This window comes from Palaemon carinicauda, chromosome 41, assembly GCF_036898095.1.
Source record: "Palaemon carinicauda isolate YSFRI2023 chromosome 41, ASM3689809v2, whole genome shotgun sequence".
Classification (NCBI taxonomy): Eukaryota; Metazoa; Arthropoda; class Malacostraca; order Decapoda; family Palaemonidae; genus Palaemon; species Palaemon carinicauda.
The window spans coordinates 5,035,799-5,057,268 of NC_090765.1; the positions used below are offsets into that span (position 1 = coordinate 5,035,799).

General features: G+C 41.2%; 1 protein-coding gene across 5 annotated transcripts in view; it reads right to left on the reverse strand.

Moving 5' to 3' along the window:
* The window catches only part of LOC137632337 (pseudouridine-5'-phosphate glycosidase-like), a 350,199-nt gene that overhangs the window by 193,838 nt on the left and 134,891 nt on the right, over window positions 1-21,470 (reverse strand). For all 5 annotated transcript variants that reach the window (XM_068364270.1, XM_068364268.1, XM_068364269.1 and 2 more), the window contains exons 4-5: window positions 20,626-20,766; window positions 5,773-6,001 (exon numbers count right to left, since the gene is read on the reverse strand). In XM_068364270.1, the coding sequence (XP_068220371.1) occupies window positions 5,773-6,001; window positions 20,626-20,766 (370 nt within the window). The remainder of the gene's footprint in view (window positions 1-5,772; window positions 6,002-20,625; window positions 20,767-21,470) is intronic.

A 21,470-nucleotide genomic window follows, 5' to 3' on the forward strand; every position in this document is an offset into this window, starting at 1 on the left:
GTATTTTGTCCTTAAGTTTTTCTGTCGGGCAGCAGAGCTGACAGCTATATGATCACCGGCTAAGTTTAATATTGAAAAATTTAATATTCTTACCTCTATTTCCAGTAGATACAGCCATTCAAGAATTTCAATTATTATTGGGTACAATGGATTAAATTGGTTCATTGCCATCAATACACTCAAGGAGTCGCTAAAAATAACATAACCTTTATGAGGTAGCCGGAAGATATCCTTGACTGCCATTAAAATAGCATAGCATTCAGCTGTAAAAATGGATGCTTGGTTAGGTAATCTAATACTTCGATTAAAATTTGGAAAACGCATCCCAAATCCGCCAGCGCTGGACTTGGATCCATCCGTAAAAACGAAAACAGAGTCCTTATGGCATTCTATGTGCTCCAAGAAAGTAACTCTCATTATCTCCTTGGATGTTTCTCGTTTTGAATCTAATATACATTTACAGAAATATACAGAGGGGTAGATTCCATGGAGGTACTTCAGAGTACTCTACAGGTAAAATTTTACCCTTGGGGATTTCAAAGTCCTCCAAGGTTCTTAAAGCTCTATAACCTAATGGTTTAGGGTATCTAGGATGATTATCATAAAAACTAGTACATTTTAAATTAATAACCGTTACATATGTGAGTGACTTTGGCAGAAGTCTAAACCAGTATCAAACCAGCGATGACTGGCGGTGAAGCTCCAAAGGCATTTCACAAGCATCTACTAACAGACTAGATAGGGGAGATGACTTGAAAGCTCTACTGGCTAGTCTTATTCCAGTATTGTGTACAGAGTCTAATAATGCCAACATTGTTTTTATTGCCATGGAATATATTTCACATCCATATGCAACTTTAGATGCAATTAATGCTTTGTAAAGCATTAGAAGGTGCTTTCGATCAACACCCAAAGAAGTATGGGATAAAATTCTAATCAAATTGAGAGACTGAATACATTTAGCTTTCAAATTTTTAATATGAGGAACCCACGTTAACTTACTGTCAAATAACAACCCTAAAACACGAACTCATCTTATCAAGAAATTCTTTTCCCATATAGGTATAAGTCAGGGTCCGGATGAATACCTCTTATACGGCAGAAATGCATCGCCACAGTTTTCGAAGCTGAAAACTTGAATCCTCGTTTGGCAGCCCATTCTGCTACTCTATCAATAGTTAGCTGAATCTTTCTTTCGGCAACAGCCATTCGTGATACTGCAAATGAGATGAGAGGTCATCGACAAATAAGGTGTGCATGACATCATGAGGGATTACGTTACTAATACCATTTATGGATGAGGCAAATAACGTTACACTAAGGACACTGCCTTGTGGAATGCCTTCCTCTTGATTATGAATTGATTAGAATGTATTTCCTACTCTAATTTCAAATTGACGGTTACTCAGGAATGATCTAACAAAGATTGGCAGTTCCCCTCTCAAGCTAATTTCATGAATGGTTTGAAGAATACTATGTCTCCAGGTGGTATCGTATACCTTCTCCAAGTCAAAGAAAATAGATATGTGATGCTTTTGGCTGGCAAAAGCTTCACAAATTGATGCCTCTAATCTTGCTAAGACATCAATGCAGGATTGCATTCGTCAGAAGCTACACTGTGAGGGGTTAATAAGTCCTTTCTGTTCTAAAACCCATACCAGTCGTACGTTCACAATCTTTTCCATCAATTTACATATACAAGATGTTAATGCAATCGGCCGATAGTAGTCATAATTTTGCTATCTTTTTCAGGTTTCAAAAAGGCTAAAATTATACAAATGCTCCAAATATTAGGGAATAGACTCTCTTTCCAAATTCCATTGATGATACTGAGTAAAAAAAAATTTAATTTCTATGGGTAAATGTTTAATCATTGAATAGGTGATATTATCAATTCCAGGAGCCAAATCATTACACGTAGACAGGGCTGACAAAAGCTCTTTCATGCTAAAAGGCAAATTATATGATTCTATTCTTATAGCTCCAAAGTCGAGAGGGCGATTATCTTCTTGTATACGTTGTTGGGAATACATAGATGTAGGATTTTTTGAGGAGATTTTTGAAAAATGATCTGCAAATGCTTCACTTACATTCTCTGGATTTTGTAATATTTGACCATTACATTCAATTACAGGTGATGGCAAAGGTATATGTTTCCCGCTAATCTTTCTTATTTTTGTCCAGACCTTCATTAAGTTAGTCTTGCAATTAATTTTGAATATAAGTTCATCCAAGACTGGCGCTTAGCCTGTTTGATTTGGTATCTAAACTTGGCTCTTGCTTTCTTATAACAAATTAAGTAATAATTACAAGGATGACGCCGATATCGAGTAAATACAGCTCTCATAGCTTTACGAGTTATTTGACACAGTATTCCACCAAGGGACCAGTTTTCGTGTAAACTGACCTGTAGTTCGAGGAATTGACTTATTACTGGCACCTATAATGATTTTATTAAAAAACTCGAGGGCTCCCTCTACAGTGGGAAAATTATCAGCATCAATTTCTAACAATGTAAGCACAGTAAACAATGCCCAATTAGCTTTATCAATTACCCATCTTGGAGATCTTGGTGCAGCTATTTAATCAACTAATTTAATTACGATTGGAAAATGGTCACTTCCAATACCTTCATCCAGTACTTCCTATGAAAAATCTAAAAAGCACTCAGGAGTGCATAATGAGATATCTATAGATGAAAGGGTTCCATTTTGTACATGAAAATGTGTTGGTACTCCAGTATTTCATTTTGGTCTACTGTATTAAGATAAAAAGGCTCATGCTTTTGAGGTATCAGCAACGTAACCTACAAGTAAGATTCATCCATATAAAAGTAGTTTGGAGTTAAGATTTATAATGTGATACCAAGACGTTGGTATAAAGACTGGGTTGGTTTGTGTTTCCATAGAGGTTGGTGGGGGAGCAGTTGATCCTATACAGTGGAATCTCTACATACAATCTTAATTTGTTCCGGGAGCTGCTTCGTATGTAAAAACAATCGTATGTTGGGGCAAATATTACCACAAGAATACACTGTAATTTGTATAATTCGTTCCACCGCCCAAAAACCTATGATAACTCCTTCATAAATTGCTACACATAATTACACATAACATTAATACAATTACATTATGCAGAAAGATGTAAAAAAGAATAATTATAAAGAAATAATAAATAAAAAGGAGTCTTTATTGTCACTTTACCTTAGAGACAGGCCAACGCAGGTGTAGGAATTGCTACGCAGGAGACGAACAGTCAGCGAGGAGGTAGAGATGGTGACAGCGATAACATACCGTAACTTACCCTAACTTACACTACGTGAACTTTAACCTAACTTAGCTTAATTTTTTTTTTATATTTTCTTTTTTTTTTCTTTTAATTTTAATCACTTTCACTCAATTCAGTCTTAGTTTTCTTTGCTTTACTTTCTTTCTCTTCATCACAATCACTAGACCACTTCGTAGATTTTTTAAAGAAACTATCGAGAGAATGTTACATGGTACGGCTTTTCAGAATTTTCTGAAATGGATTAAACAAACATCATCGAATTGCGAAACTACACGGCAAACCTAAAGTTTCTGTGGGTGATGCTTATCAATGAAATCAACCACATGTTGATGATATGCCAACAACTGTTTTATTTCAGCCAAACTTAAGATGTGATCTACCTCCTCGATGTCCTCTGACTCACTCAGCTGCGCTTGGAACTCATCATTTTGCATGGCATGCAGCTTCTTGAGTTCCTCGGTGGTGAGCTCTTCATGATGCTCCTCGACGACAAGTTTGGTGATGTTATCTTCATCGACCTCCAGACCCATGGACTTGCCAAGGGATACAATCTCTTCTACGTCTTCCTCTACGGCAAGCACAAGTTCAGGCTTGGGGCCAAACCGTCAAAATCTCTGGGAGAAACAGCATCAGACCAAAGCTTCTTCCAAGCTGAATTCCGTGTCCGACGAGTTACTACCTCCCAAGCCTGATCTATGATCTTCAAGCAGTACATGATATTGAAATGGCTCCTGCAAAATTCTGGCAAAGTTAAGTTGGTGCTTTGCGTGACATTAAAGCACTGCTTAAATAAGTGCTTGGTGTAGAGCTTCTTAAAATTAGAGATGACTTGCTGGTCCATGGGCTGGAGGATAGGGGTGGTTTTCGGTGGAAGATACAGCATTCTGATGAATTTGAATTGGTCGATGATATCATCTTCGAGTCCTGGGGGGTGAGCGGGAGCATTATCCAAGCAAAGCAAGCAGTTTAAAGGTAAATTCCTCTCCTGAAGGTACTTCTTGACAGTAGGGCCAAAAACTAGGTTTACCAATTCAACAAAGAAATGCCTAGTAACCTAAGCCTTAGAATTAGCACGCCACAAAACATGCAGCATGTCCTTATTGATTCTATGTGCCTAAAATGCCCTAGGGTTTTCGGAATGATAAACCAATAACGGCTTTATTTTGCAGTCCTCGCTGGCGTTGGCACATAGGGCAAGAGTCAACCGATCCTCCATAGGCTTATGTGCAGGCATTTTCTTCTCTTCGGTGGTGATGAATGTTCGACTCGGGGTCTTTTTCCAAAACAGACCGTTTCATCACAATTGAAAACTTGCTGCCCTACATAGCCTTCATCCTCCACGATCTTTTCAAACTTCTTAACAAAATCGTTAGCAGCCTTAGTGTCCGAACTTGAAGCGTCTCCGTGCCGAACAACTGAATGAATTCAAGTCCGTCTCTTAAATTTCTCGAACCAACCACGAGACGCCTTGTATTCCTCCGTCGTAGGATCAGTTGAACTTTCCCCCGCGTCACCCCCAGAGCCCGCCACCTTCAAGTCACAATAGATAGCGCTGGCCTTCTCACAAATGATCGTTTCAATGATCGTATCGCCAACAATCTCTTTGTCCTTTATCCATATCAACAAAAGGCGTTCCATCTCTTCCAGGGCAGGGCTATGACATTTAGAAATAATGGTGATCCCCTTCGATGGTTTGACTGCTTTAATGGCTGCCTTCTGCTTGATGATCGTCGAGATCTTAGACATATTCCAGCCATATTGTTTAGCCAGATCCCTCACACGCACACTGCGCTCATGTTTTTCTATAATTTCTTGCTTCAGTTCTAATGAAAGCATTAACTTCTTCCTTTTCTCACCACTACTACTACCTGTACCGAAACCAAGCTTCTTAGGACCCACGATTATACGTAAAATCAAAAAGGAAACGTGGGAAAAGGAAGATAATAAGCATTGTTAATAACGGACCGAACAGAGGATAACCACACAATGCGCATGAGAACAGAGAACCGACCGATGTGACGCTCAATGAGGTCCCTCCGACGTGCTGCCGTCTACCGGCGTAAACAAGAAACTACGACCGACGCTTCGAGAAAATTCTACACATGTTGGAGCATGACTTCGGGTGTCGAGACGAAAATTTGATCGAATTTTACTTCGGATGTTGGAACAATCATATGAAAAGGCAATCATATGTAGAGGTTCCACTGTACTTGTTACGCAGCATATATGGAGGTATTGTACTCTTGCTTAGATCAGTGGGAAGATACTAAAACTGTTGGGGAAATTTGAGATAAAGTGTCAAATGTAATTATTGTGTTTTAAATCCATTCAAAAGCACTACACAGTATAATAAAATCTCTTCTTCCTTACTACAATATGCCTTAGGATACCTATGATAATTTTGTGATGACAGTACCTGAAATTACTGATAAAAAATATTTTGTTCTTAAACATTCGTAAGAAAACCATTAACCATACACCAACCTTGAGTTTCTAAATACTCCAAAGTTCTCTCTACATCCAGGATGCTTTTCACTCCTGCTGAGACAACTGTTACTGGTGTCCTGCCAAGTTCAGTGAGATCTGCTGAGATGTCAAATGAACTTTCAGCTCCTCTATGAACTCCTCCAATGCCTCCAGTTACAAAAATATCAATACCAGCCTTTTGTGCAACAAGCATAGTTCCTGAGACTGTTGTACCACCATTTATACCCTGTTATGAAGAAAAACGCACAAGAGGCCACTTTAATTTAATCAATGCATTACAGAAAATAATATGGATACAGCATTAACAACAAAATTACAGTACAGTATTAGAATATTTCATTACAATATTAAAAAAATATAATTTCAATGATAAAATTTACTACAGTATTTTGATACTCACATGAGAGTCAGTCTTAATATTCTTGAAGCCAGGTTTTTCAGCTTTAAATTTGAAAAACTATTATTCTCTCTCTCCCCTATTTTCCCATTTCCTATCGGATGACTGGTACCTGATATCTCTCAACTGAAGGAATCAATCTTGTGTCTGAATGGCCAGGGACCAGCCTAGTACTGTACCTCATACCAATAGTTATAAAAGACTTCTATAGCACCTTCAAATCTTTTTCAATCACAAAGTAGAGAAGAGGGTATCAAAATAAATTTCAACATCAAAATTTGTCTATTTTCATGATTCATACCAGAGTCAAGGCGCTGCCCACCAAGCTAATAAGGTGGTGGGGAAATGTTTAAAAATTATGTAAATAATTAATTTAAATTCTATATAACCTAAAACATGGTATATTTTATCATATGAACTTTAATACATGTCATATTTAGTTTGATTTAAGAATGCTTACTCGTAAGAGATCTTTACTTTTCTTTGCTATATCATTCATAAAGAAAACTCTGATCTCAAACTAGTAAGGTTGGTTCTCCAGTCAGGACATCTGATCTTGCCTTGATTTCATTAGTAGTGAAGACTGAGCAGCCTGTTCCTGATATATCATACTCTTGTAAAATTTATATGAAATCCCAAGCAGACTGGAATGGGATTTTGCATGATCTTTTGTGCTTGAATTGGTCACAATTATATAGTAGTGTAGATCCTGTTGTCCCTTTGAATGAGAATCTAGTCAACATAATTGATAGGCGTATCCCTTCTCGTGTGCTAAGGTACCGAGTGAAGGACAAACCGTGGTTCAATGATGATTGTAGACTTGTTTATTTGGAGAAGCAGGAGGCCTATCACCTTTGGAAGGGTAACAGACCAGATTTGACCTGGAACAACTATACTCAGCTTCGAGCTTTTGCTCAGAAAGTCTATGCCTCAACTGAAAAGGAGTACAATTTAACCATAAAAAGAAACCCTTTCTGGTACAACTCAGGAACATAAATGGTGGTCTACCCTTAAATCTGCACTCTTTGGTGTAGATGCAACAGTTCCTCCTCTACTTAAACCAGATGGCTCAGTCACTCACTGTCCAAAGGAAAAGGCAACCCTTTTGGCTGATGTTTCTGACAGTAAACAGAATAATGAAAAACTTGAACTTCCTCATTCATGTTTTCCTGATGCTAAACTAACTAGTTTAGCTTTTCGATCTTGTGAGAATAAAGCTCTGTTGATGGACCTTGATGCTTATGGAGGTGTAGACCCAAATGGTATTTGTCCTTTGTTTTTTATAGATAGCGGATTTCTTAGCTCCAAAGTTATCTGTTATTTTGCGCAAGTTAGCAAGAAGAGGAGCTTTTAGCACTTGTTGGAGAATTGGTAATGTTACTCCTCTATGTAAATGTGTTTGTGGTAGCTCAAGTCTCACTGATTACCGCCCAATTTCCATAACTCCCATATTATCTAAAGTTTTTGAACGTCTTCTGGCAAAACGTCTTAATAGGTTTGCTGAAGGTAATCATCTATTCCCTATTATGCAATTTGGTTTTCGAAAAGGCCTTGGATCATGTGATGCCCTTCTTAGAATCTCCAATGCTGTACAGAAATCCCTTGATTGTTGTCAGGAAGTTTGTATGATTGGCCTTGATTTTAGAGCTGCATTTGACTGTGTTAATCATGAGGTCCTTATTTTCAAACTCAATCAGTTGGGAGTGGGTGGGTCATTTCTTAGCATTATTATTGATTTTTTAAGTAACAGATCTCAAAGAGTTGTTGATGGGCACCATAGTGAGTCTAGGAATGTGATGTCCGGTGTTCCACAGGGTAGTGTTCTTGGCCCATTACTTTTCATAATATATACACATGACATGGGGTTTGGCCTAGAAAACAAGCTTGTTGCATATGCAGATGATGCTACTCTCTTTGCATCAATTCCATCCCCTGAATGTAGATCTGGGGTTGGTGAATCCCTTAAAAGAGATTAAGCTAAAATTAGTGCATGGTGCAAATTATGGGGTATGAAGTTGAATCCTAACAAAACTCAAAGTATGATTGTAAGTAGGTCAAGGACGGTGGCTCCTCAACATCCAGATCTCAGTATTGATAATGGTTCTTTAAATTTGTATGACTCTTTTAAAATTTTAAGTGTGATTCTCGACAGCAAATTTACTTTTGAGAAACACATTAGGTCTGTGTCTTCTTCAATTGCACAAAAACTTGGCTTGTTGAGAAAGTCTTACAAGATTTTCGGTGATCAATCTATTCTGAAGAAGAGTTTTAATTCTTTCATTCTACCTTGTTTTGAGTATTGTTCTCCTGTCTGGTGTTCAGCTGCTGATTCTCATCTTAATTTGTTGGACAGAAACTTACGGTCTATTAAATTTCTTATTCCCTATCTAGATATTAATCTTTGGCACCGTCATTCAATTAGTTCATTAAGCATGTTGCATTGAATTTTTCATAATTCTGACCATCCTTTACATTCAGATCTTCCTGGACAATTCCATCCTGTTCGTAATACTAGGCGGGCAGTTAATTCTAATAGCCAGGCCTTCTTCATCATGAGGCACAATACTACACAGTATTCTAGAAGTTTTATTCCAGCTGTTACCAAGTTGTGGAATGATCTTCCTAATCGGGTAGTTGAATCAGTAGAACATGCAGTTTTTATGATAAAACAAAGTTTTGTGAATACTTACCTGGCAGTTATATATACATAGCTAATTATCTCTATTTCGGCAGAATTTTTCTAAAACTAGGCAACCGCCTTGTGGTGGTTGGGTGGTAACACCCGTTAAAGGGTGGTAGGAGGAATCATTCCCGTTTTCTGTTCTTCAGTTCATCTATGCCCGACCTGTCTCCTGAGGGGAGGTGGGTGGGCCTTCGAATGTATATATAACTGCAAGGTAAGTATTCACAAAACTTTGTTTTATCATAAAAACTCCATTTTTATGAATAGAACTTACCTGGCAGTTATATATACATAGCTGATTAACACACTTGGAGGAGGGTGATAGACAGTAACATCGTTGGGGAAACAACCAAAAAAGTTGTAGGATAAATAAACACCTTGATTCCTTACCTGCTAAGGTAGCTGACTTCAAAGGTTCCTGCCTCTTGAGTCGCTTTCCCTTAGGAGTGTCAGCCAGGATGTGACCTGCAGTGCTGAAAAACACTCAATCGAGTCTGTCAACGGGGTGAGACCAACAATCTGACTAGACTTCAGGACTACCTATTGCCCAAAATAAAAAACCGCAACTTTACCAAACCAACCACCTAACATTTGCAAAGTAGATAAAAATTAACTAACTAGACTGAGGTGACTGTACACAAGTCGAAGTCCTCAGAAAACCAATAAAAAAAAAAAAAAAAAAAAAAAAAAAAAAAAAAAAAAAAAAAACACCAACCTATGTACAAGTAAACAAAACTAAGGTTGAGGGGAGGTAGTAACTCCTTTGCCTAATACAGAAGCCGTAGCTACGTATGGTCCCAAGGTATAACATTTCTCATAATCCACCCTCACCTCTCTGAGGTAATGAGAGGCGAACACAGAGTTGCTCCTCCAGAATGTCGCATCCATAATTTGACGGAGCGACATGTTCTTGCGGTAAGCAAGCGAGGTCGCAATGGCCCTCACTTCGTGAGCTTGAACTTTTAAAAGTCCGAAGTGTTCCTCCTCACACAAGAGATGCGCTTCTCTTATCACTTCCCTCAGGAAAAAGGACAAAGCGTTCTTGGAAAGGGGCTTTTGAGGATCTCTCACAGAACACCACAGGGAGCTAGAAGAGCCTCTCACACTTTTTGTGCGAGACAAGTAGGTCTTGAGGGCTCGTACTGGACAGAGCAGCCTCTCTTGCTCTTGACCCACTAGGTTGGTCAAGTTAGGAACCTCAAAGGTCCTCGGCCAGGGCTTAGAAGGGTTCTCGTTCTTAGCGAGAAAGTCTAATCTCAAGGCACAAACTGCCCCATTCAGATTGAAGCCTACCTGTTTTTCAATTGCATGGACTTCACTAACTCTTTTAGCTGTTGCTAAGGCCAAAAGAAAGAGGGTCTTCTTGGTAACCTCCCTAAGGGGAGCCTGTGAGATGGGCTCAAATCTCTTGGTGCACAGAAATTTAAGAACCACATCAAGGTTCAAAGAAGGGGGCTTTAACTGGGTCTGCTTGGTCGTCTCAAAAGACTTCAAGAGGTCATGTAAGTCCTTATCGCGAGACAAGTCCAAGCCTCTATGCCGACAGACGGAAGAGAGCATACTTTTGTACCCTTTGATAGTGGACACAGCTAGCTTAGCGTCCTGTCTGAGGTACAACAAGAAATCCGCAATCTGGCTCACAGAGGTAGTGGATGAGGAAATCTTGTGCTTCCTACACCAAGCTCTAAAAGTCTCCCACTTGGACTGGTAGACCCTCTGCGAAGAGACCCTCCTCGCTCTGGCGATAGCTTTCGCAGCTTGCGCTGAAAAGCCTCTCGATCTGACGAGCTTCTCGATAGTCTGAAGGCAGTCAGATTGAGAGCGAGGGGGTTTTGATGATATCTCTCGAAGTGGGGTTGTCTGAGCAGATTTGGACTTGCAGGGAGGCTTCTTGGAAAGTCCATCAACAAGTCCACCACCTCCGTGAACCATTCCCTCATCGGCCAGAACGGAGCTATCAGGATCATCCGTCCCGAATCGAGGAGGGCGAATTTCCTGACGACCAGATTGATGATCTTGAACGGGGGAAAAGCATAAGTGTCCATCCCCGTCCAATCCATCAAAAAGGCGTCTACTGCTATTGCCTCTCTGTCCGGAACTAGGGAGCAATAGATGGGGATCCTCTTGGATAAATTGGAGGCGAAAAGATCGATGAGGGGTCTCCCCCACAGCCTCCAGAGACTCTGACAGACCTGTTGGTTGAGGGTCCATTCTGTGGGAAGGACCTGCCCTTTCCTGCTGAGCATGTCCGCCCTCACATTCTTCTGTCCCTGAACAAACCTCGTCAGCAGGCTTATCCTGTTCTCCTTCGCCCAAAGAAGGAGCTCTCTTGCTGTCTCGAACAGAGACAGAGAGTGAGTCCCTCCTTGCTTCCTGATGTAAGCAAGAGCTGTGGTGTTGTCTGAGTTGACCTCCACAATCTTCCCCGACACCAAGTCCTTGAAGGCCTTTAGCCCCAGAAAAATGGCCATCAGCTCCTTGTTGTTGATGTGCCATCCCAGCTGAATTCCTTCCCAATAGCCTAAGACCTCCTTGCTTCCTAGTGTTGCCCCCCAGCCTGACTCTGATGCGTCTGAAAACAACACTAGGTCTGGGTTCTTCTTGTGTAAGGAGATCCCTTCCCCTAACAAGGTTGGGTCCAGCCACCACTTCAGAAGAGTCTTGACTTCTATTGGAATGGGGAAGGAAAAGGAGTCTTCCTGCATCTTTCTGTTCCATGTCTTTGAAAGAAAGTGCTGAAGAGGCCTTAGGTGGAGTCTCCCCAGAGAGACAAACAGTTCAAGGGAGGATAGAGTCCCCAGCAAACTCATCCACTCCTTCGCTGTGCATCTCTTCTTGTCCAGGAAAGTTCTGACTTTTACGAGACACTTGGTCTGTCTTTCCTGAGAGGGAGAAGCCCGAAAAAGAACTGAATTCAGAACTATCCCCAAATAGAGAATAGTCTGATTCGGTCTGATCTGAGACTTCTCCCTGTTGATGACCAGGCCTAGATCTTGAGCCATCATAAAAGTCTTCCGTAAATCCTCCAGACATTTCTCCCTCGATCGTGAACGAATCAGCCAATCATCCAGATAGAAGGATATCCTTATCCCCTCCTGATGCAGCCAACCTGACACATTCGCCATTACCCTGGTGAAGACTTGAGGAGCCGTGCTGAGACCGAAGCAAAGAGCTCTGAATTGGAAGCACTTGCCCTCCATTACAAACCTCAGGTACTTCCTCGAAGTCGGATGGATGGGGACATGGAAATATGCGTCCTGCAAGTCGAGGGACACCATCCAGTCCACTGGACGTACTGACGCCAGCACCGACTGAGTCGTCTCCATGGAGAACTTTGTCTTCTCCACAAATACGTTGAGAGCGCTGACATCCAGGACGGGTCTCCATCCGCCCGAGTTCTTGGGGACCAGAAACAGGCGATTGTAAAAGCCTGGGGAGACTAGATCCCGAACCGGTTCTATCGCCCCCTTGTCTAGCATTTGGTTGACAAGGTCTACTAGGGCCTTCTGTTTCCCAGGATCTGAGTACCGGGCTACTAAGGCCAGCGGAGCATCTGCGAGAGGAGGTTTTTTCAGAAAAGGGATCTTGTATCCTTCCTTGATGACTGAGAGGGACCAGGTGTCCGCCCCTCTCCTCTTCCAAGACTGCCAAAAACCTGACAGTCTTGCGCCTACTGTCTGGAGAAGACGAACTTCATTTTCTGGAGCGAGGTCTGAAAGAACCCCTGGTAGATCTTGGTCCTGAATCTTGCCTTCTCCCTCTAAAATCTGATCTTGAAGTAGTCCTGCCCCGAAAGGGCTGCTGGAATCTCCTTTCCTCCCGTTTCAAAGAAGAAGGAGAGGCTGCAAAGGGCTTACGAGCAGAACGAGATAAAAGGTCTTGGGTGGCTTTTTGGGCCAGAGAACGCGTAATGTCATTAACCAGGGACTCGGGAAAAAGATGTTGAGAGAGGGGGGCGTAAAGAAGCTCAGACTTTTGAGCATTGGTAACAGACCTAGAAGCAAAAGAGCAAAGCAGAGCTCTCTTCTTTAGGACCCCAGCTGAGAACAGAGCAGCCAACTCATTCACCCCATCTCTGAGGGCCTTATCCATACAGGACATAATGCTGGTAAGGTCCCTAGATCCTTCCATCTGTTCAGTTTTCCTTGCGAGAGTCCCAAGCGACCAGTCTAGGAAACTAAAAACCTCAAAGGCTCTAAAAATACCTTTGACGAGATGATCCAGCTCCGACATCGACCACATGACCTTGGCTGAGTTGAGAGCATGCCTTCTAGCAGAGTCCACTAAACCAGAGAAGTCACCCTTGGAGGAGGAAGGCACTCCCAGACCCAAAGGTTCTCCAGTTGCATACCACATACCCGCTCTTGAAGCAAGACGAGCTGGTGGAAACGAGAAGGAAGTCTTAACTGTTTGTCTCCGCTCCATCATCCAGTCATCAATCTTCGTGAGAGCCTTCTTTGCGGAGATAGACCGCTTCATCTTGATGAAGGCCGACTGTTTCTTGGCCTTCTTTCTGTTAAATTGGGACTGAGGAGATTGAGGGGCAGCAGGTTGGAATTCCTCTCCAAAAAGTTCAAGAAGGGAGCGAGAGAGAACTTTGTAATCTCCCACAGCGTCGGCAGGATTATCATCGTCATCAGAAACATCCTCGAGGTCCTGATCCACATCTGCAATATCCTTCGAAAGAGAAGGATCCTTAGAACCCGACAAGGGCAAATCAAAGGCATCATCCAGCAAAAGACGGGTTGCATCCTGGAGTCCCGCGCTAGAAGAATCCTTGGGACGAGAGGCAGTATCGTCCCGAAGAGGCAGGGTGGTATTGCCCTGGGACCGAGAACGAGAGGCAGAGTCGTTCTGTCGTCGAGAGCGAGAGGCGGTATCGTCGTGGCGGCGAGAATGAGAGGCGGTATCGTCGTGGCGGCGAGAATGAGAGGCGGTATCGTCGTGGCGTCGTGAACGAGAGGCGGTATCGTCGTGGCGTCGAGAACTAGGGTCGGTATCGTCGTGGCGTCGTGAACGAGAGGAGGTATCGTCGTGGCGAAGCGAACGAGAGGAGGTATCGTCGTGGCGAAGCGAACGAGAGGAGGTATCGTCGTGGCGAAGCAAACGGGAGGCGGTATCGTCTTGGTATCGAGAACGAGAAGCAGCGTCGTTCGATAAGGTATCGTCCCGGTATCGAGAACGAGAAAACGTATCGCCCTGGTATCGCGAAGAAGTATCGCCTGGCGAAAGCACACATTCCTCATCCTGGCGTAGAGAGGGAGAAGTTTTCTTTAAAGAAGAACTCCGTTCTCTCTTAGAAGCAGACTTCTTAATCGGCAACGAGTCGTCTTTACGTCTGTCAGACTGGGCGTGAGGGCGGCTAAAGGCTTGTACTAAAGTCAAAAGTTGTTCCTGCATGACAGACATAAAGGATTTAGCAACATCAGCTGGGTCTTGCGGACCCGAAGGGGGGGGCTGACGAATAACACTCGTATCTTCGGCAGCAGGCTTCGTCCTTTTCACAGGCACGGAGTCGAAATCATCCTCCGACGGACAAGGTTCATAACTGCTAGAACCGGGAGAGAAAGAACGAGACCGTTCGTCGCGGTTCCATCTCCTCTTAGTAGGTCTTGAAGCTTCATAATTCCATTTACGTCTGGACGAATTCGGAGAAGAAAACAACACATCCGACACGTCTTTCCCGTGACGGTCAAGAGCAGCCTGGGAATCGACAACAGGACTGTCTGAGGCGACGGCTGACCGAGGGTACGTACCTCTCACCCCCTTTTGGTCATCGACGTACCTTCTCCCTTGGTCCTGGGAGCTTGGTAGAGGTCTAGGCCTAGGGGTATGACAGATCCGGTCAGTCGCCACCTCCACAGCACTAACACAAGCACTTTCATTTTCCTTACCTTTAAAGGCCTCCAGTTGCTCTTTAATGGCCTTCAACTCGGCCGCCAGGCTAGCGTACCGAGGGTCATCCGTAGATACGGAACCTGTAGGAGGTGCAGGAGTTACTACCTCAAGGGAAGGATCAACTTCCAAAGAGGAATCAATTATAGGTTCAATAGATAAATCTACGCTAAGTTCGTCTTCCTTACCACTAACAGACTTAGACTTAGACCTAGAAGCTCTCCTAACTCTATCGAGCTCTAGCTTACGCACATAGCGCTTCATAATTAACCAATCTTTCTCATCCAAAACCTTACATTCCCCACACCTATTATCAAGGGCACAAACAAAACCCCTACAATGAGAACAAACAGTGTGAGGATCAACCGCCATTTTCGGTAGTCTCACCTTACATTCCTCATTCGCACAGATACGGTAATGACTCTTTTCACTCATAATGAAAAACAGCAAAAAAAAAGCTAAGAGAAAACAAAATACAACGATCGCCAAAACCCCAAATCAGAGTACTTCACCAAAAAAGCAGACTGGTACACCGAGCAGGGAAAGCGAAGAAAAACTCTTAATGACGGACCAACGTGTTGTCGATCCGGCCGGCAGAGATGAACTGAAGAACAGAAAACGGGAATGATTCCTCCTACCACCCTTTAACGGGTGTTACCACCCAACCACCACAAGGCGGTTGCCTAGTTTTAGAAAAATTCTGCCGAAATAGAGATAATTAGCTATGTATATATAACTGCCAGGTAAGTTCTATTCATAAAATTCAAAAGTTCAAAGTTGGAGCAAATGTTTTAATCTTGATCAGGCTGACATGAGTCTTTTTATAGTTTATATATGATATATCTGTTTTTGACGTTAATAGTTTATATAGGACATATCTGTTTTGATGCTGTTACTGTTTTTAGAATGATATATTGTTAATTTATTCTCATCATTTATTTATTTCATTTTTCCTTTCCTCACTGGGCTATTTTTCCCTGTTGGAGCCCTTGGGCTTATAGCATCTTGCTTTTCCAACTAAGGTTGTAGCTTGGCTAGTAATAATAATAATAATAATAATAATAATAATAATAATAATACTAATAATAATAATAATAATAATAATAATAATAATAATAATAATAATACTATGACTTTGGACATCAGTAAAGCAAACACAAATAAACCATGTATTTCTTATCGATAATGTATACCAAACTACCCTATAGTTTTTATAATCAAACTGAGAAAATTTTTTTTTTTGCAAATATTGATTTTATGCCACTAAACTGTCTAATATCTTTTTTAATAATAAACTTTTAAAAGAAATTAACACAAGTAGCCCAACCCACAAAAGCATGAATTCCAACTTTTTGGGGCTGATGTTTCACTTAACTTTATGCCATAATAATGCATGTTATATGCACATATTAGTATCGTATCATGAACTAGAAACATAGCAAATATACAACTTTTCCATTATTTACGTTTATAAGATAAATCTAAACTTTCCAATCAGCTGATTAAGGCAAACTACCAAATGACTGTCTTTACTCTTGCTAAAAGATAGAATAAACTACTTGAAATATAATTTTTACTTTACCACATAAATGTACAGTATGTTGTTTTTAGTAAAATACTTTTCTCATATTTCAGTTGATTTTAATTTCATATTGAAGTCTAGGGGTGTTTCATCCAGTTTCTTCTCAAAAATTAGTTTCTTCTCATAAATTATAATTTCTTCTCATAGATTGAGAAACTAGGAGATTTAACAATATTTCTAAACTAGATTTGGTTACTGAAACCATCCTTCATTCTAACCAATTGAAATAAAAAGGTCATTGTTTTCAGTATAAGTTATTGTAAGAAGTACATACATACATATACCAAAGGCACTTCCCCCAATTTTGGGGGGTAGCCGACATCAACAAGAAACAAAACAAAAAGGGGACCTCTACTCTCTACGTTCCACCAGCCTAACCAGGGACTCTGCCGAGTTCAGCTGGTACTGCTAGGGTGCCACAGCCCAACCTCCCACATTTCCACCACAGATGAAGCTTCATACTGCTGAGTCCCCTACTGCTGCTACCTCCGCGGTCATCTAAGGCACCGGAGGAAGCAGCAGGGCCTACCGGAACTGCGTCACAATCGCTCGCCATTCATTCCTATTTCTAGCACGCTCTCTTGCCTCTCTCACATCTATCCTCCTATCACCCAGAGCTTTCTTCACACCATCCATCCACCCAAACCTTGGCCTTCCTCTTGTATTTCTCCCATCAACTCTTCCATTTATCACCTTCTTTAGCAGACAGCCATTTTCCATTCTCTCAACATGGCCAAACCACCTCAACACATTCATATCCACTCTAGCCTCTAACTCATTTCTTACACCCGTTCTCACCCTCACCACTTCGTTCCTAACCCTATCTACTCGAGATACACCAGCCATACTCCTTAGACACTTCATCTCAAACACATTCAATTTCTGTCTCTCCATCACTTTCATTCCCCACAACTCCGATCCATACATCACAGTTGGTACAATCACTTTCTCATATAGAACTCTCTTTACATTCATGCCCAACCCTCTATTTTTTACTACTCCCTTAACTACCCCCAACACTTTGCAACCTTCATTGACTCTCTGACGTACATCTGCTTCCACTCCACCATTTGCTGCAACAACAGACCCCAAGTACTTAAACTGATCCACCTCCTCAAGTAACTCTCCATTCAACATGACATTCAACCTTGCACCACCTTCCCTTCTCGTACATCTCATAACCTTACTCTTACCCACATTAACTCTCAACTTCCTTCTCTCACACACCCTTCCAAATTCTGTCACTAGTCGGTCAAGCTTCTCTTCTGTGTCTGCTACCAGTACAGTATCATCCGCAAACAACAACTGATTTACCTCCCATTCATGATCATTCTCGCCTACCAGTTTTAATCCTCGTCCAAGCACTCCAGCATTCACCTCTCTCACCATTCCATCAACATACAAGTTAAACAACCACGGCGACATCACACATCCTCCTTACCTTTTGCTAAATATTTCTCGCATATCTGCCCAACTGTAAAAATCTGATTCATACAACCCCTACCTCTTCTAAAACCACCATGTACTTCCAAGATTGCATTCTCTGTTTTATCCTTAATCCTATTAATCAATACTCTACCATACACTTTTCCAACTACACTCAACAAACTAATACCTCTTGAATTACAACACTCATGCACATCTCCCTTACCCTTATATAGTGGTACAATACATGCAAAGACCCAATCTACTGGTACCATTGACAACACAAAACACACATTAAACAATCTCACCAACCATTCAAGTACAGTCACACCCCCTTCCTTCAACATCTCAGCTTTCACACTATCCATACCAGATGCTTTTCTTACTCTCGTTTCATCTAGTGCTCTCCTCACTTCCTCTATTGTAATCTCTCTCTCATTCTCATCTCCCATCACTGGCACCTCAACACCTGGAACAGCAATTATATCTGCCTCCCTATTATCCTCAACATTCAGCAAACTTTCAAAATATTCCGCCCACCTTTTCCTTGCCTCCTCTCCTTTTAACAACCTTCCATTTCCATCTTTCACTGTCTCTTCAATTCTTGCGCCGGCCTTCCTTACTCTCTTCACTTCTTTCCAAAACTTCTTCTTATTCTCTTCATATGACTGACCCAGTCCCTGACCCCACCTCAGGTCAGCTGCCCTCTTTGCCTCACGTACCTTGCGCTTTACTTCCACCTTTTTCTCTCTATATTTTTCATACTTCTCTATACTATTACTCTGCAGCCATTCTTCAAAGGCCCTCTTTTTCTCTTCCACTTTTACCTTCACTCCTTCATTCACCATTCACTGCCCTTCCTCATGCTGCCTCCAACAACCTTCTTGTCACATACATCACTTGCAATCCCAACAAAATTTTCTTTTGCTAACTTCCACTCCTCCTCTAAATTATCAGTTTCTCTTACTCTCACCTCGTCATATGCCATTTTCAACCTTTCCTGATATTTACTTTTTACCCCCGGTTTTATTAGCTCTTCAACCCTCACTAGCTCCCTTTTACATCCACCTACTCTATTCCCCCACTCTTTTGCTATAACTAATTTTCCTTCCACCAAAAAATGATCAGACATACCGTTAGCCATACCCCTAAACACGTGCACGTCTTTCAATCTTCCAAACATTCTTTTAGTTATCAACACATAATCCATTAATGCCCTTTCTACTACTCTTCCATTTGCCACTCTTACCCATGTATACTTATTTTTATCTTTCTTTTTAAAAAAGCTAGCACTTATTACCATCTCTTGTTCAACACACACATCTACCAGTCTCTCACCACTCTCATTTTCACCTGGTACGCCATACTTCCCAATGACACCTTCTACCTCTCCAGCGCCCACTCTAGCATTTAAGTCACCCATAACAACTACAGAATTCCTTCTACCCAGTCCTTCTACACACCTAGTTAATTCATTCCAGAACTCATTCCGCTCTTCTTCACTTTTCTCACTACCTGGCCCATACGCACTGACAAACGCCCAACATTCCCTACTCAACCTAACCCTTACCCACATTAACCTAGATGATATCTCCTTCCATTCCACTACTTTACCTGTCATCCATTCAATCAGCAATAAAGCCACACCCTCTCTCGCTCTTCCCCTTTCAATCCCAGACACTCTACCAGACATTTCACCAAACATCACTTCACCCTTTCCTTTCATCTTTGTCTCACACAAGGCCAATACATCCATCCTTCTACTTCTAAACATACTTCCAATCTCACATCTTTTACTCTCTATCGTACTACATCCACGCACATTCAAACACCCCAAAACTAGAGTGCGGGGAGCAGTCACTCTCCCCACAGCTCCATCTCTTTGTTGCTGTCTCACAGGATTTTTTATACAGTAGAGGGGGTTCCCAGCCCCTCGTCCCATCCCTTTTAGTCGCCTCTTACGACACGCAGGGATAACGTTGGCGCTATTCTAATTGTTTTATGCCCCCGTGGCCACAGGGGGCATAAAGTAAAGTAAAGTAATGTAACTAAAATAAAAAAGCATTCCATAAATAAATGTATCAATTTGTAATCTAAGCCCACCAATTTATGATGGACAACTAACTTTGCTTTTAGACCAAGAGCACTAACCTCCACTTCTATTTCAACCACCACAGACCTAAAAAAAAAAAAAAAAAAGCAAAGAATTCTGTCCCCATCACAGAACTTACTTAAACTTTCTTCCCTTTCAGGACAGAATAAAAAATTCCTCTTTTCCCTTACGCTTAAAAACCTTTCCATCGGTTCCTTTATTCACTAATTAACATACTCTGCCATACGCTATACAGAGTAAACTGTTATTCTGCCCACCAGATGTTAAGAAACTTAACATATTGCTGACCCATATATGTGGTGCATATGTAAGGGAATCTTTATATTTAAACAAAATCCTAATAACCACTTTTTTCTTATTTTTATTAAATTGAGCTATTTTTAAAACCAGAGATATATATATATATATATATATATATATACCTTCCTAGACATGCTCTATATTCTATTACAAAAAATAATGAAAAAAAACTCAAGAAGGGAGCTGCTAGTACAGTACATAATCTTTACAACGATATCAAAAGGAATGAAATGAAGTACTTAGTATTCTTGTTCTGAGGTAAAGGCAGACAGAGGATCAACTTCTCCCAGTAGAAAAATGAGGGGGATCAGTCACCAGCTAACCACCCAGAAAGGATATATACTGAAGAAAAAACTAATTTTTTTTCAAGTCGAGAGTCTGTGCTTCATGAATGTTAGTACTGTGACTCATGTATGGATAATTGAAATAATCATGCATTACACAAAATCACAAACCTTCGCCAAAACGTAAGGGAAATCTCTGCGTGATGTTTTCATACATGGAGTTTTTTTCTCGGCTAAAATTTGAAGCTGTTCCTGCGAAAGTCCTACATACACCTTGCCGCCTAAAATGCCAACTGTAGCAGGTAAAGCTCCCTGAAAAAAAATGACAATGAAAAAATTTTATAGGACTCATGAAAAATGTAACATCACTAATTTGAAAATTTATTATAATATTGCAAACCAAAAATATTTCCCAAATAACCTTATAGCTTCATAATATAAAGACATCAACTCTTAAAAGTTTGAATACTTACAAAACTGGTTATTAGGTTATGATAAGCTAACACAGAAATGGTATTCTGGCAATCCGTTGTTGAATAAAACCAGTATGCTTGGGTGAATCAGGAGTGCTACTTAAAATATAGGTGGTACAACAGAGACATGACAAATTTGGAAGTAATTTGTATTATGCCTAACCAGACAAACTTTGAGCTCTTTATTAAATGAGAATATTATGACGGTGAAGCTGAACTAGCCATAAGACTTTTAACGAGGTAAACAACCCCACCACTAATTATGGGGGGTAGACCAGCACCCCACTCTCACACTCACTGGTGACATGACGTCACTTTTGATTGCAGGCAGGACATACAGGGGGATAGGTGATGGAAGGCCAGTAAGAATAAAGAGCTCAAAGCTTGTATCATTAGGAAAAATACAAGTTTGTCATTTGTTCTGACACCACCTACCTTTTGCTCTTTATTATGAGAAACTCACCAACTGGCTGGTAACTTGATCTGGGGAGCGACTCTGTGCTTTGCAAAAGCTTACTGGGCACCTCTCACCTCATTAACTCT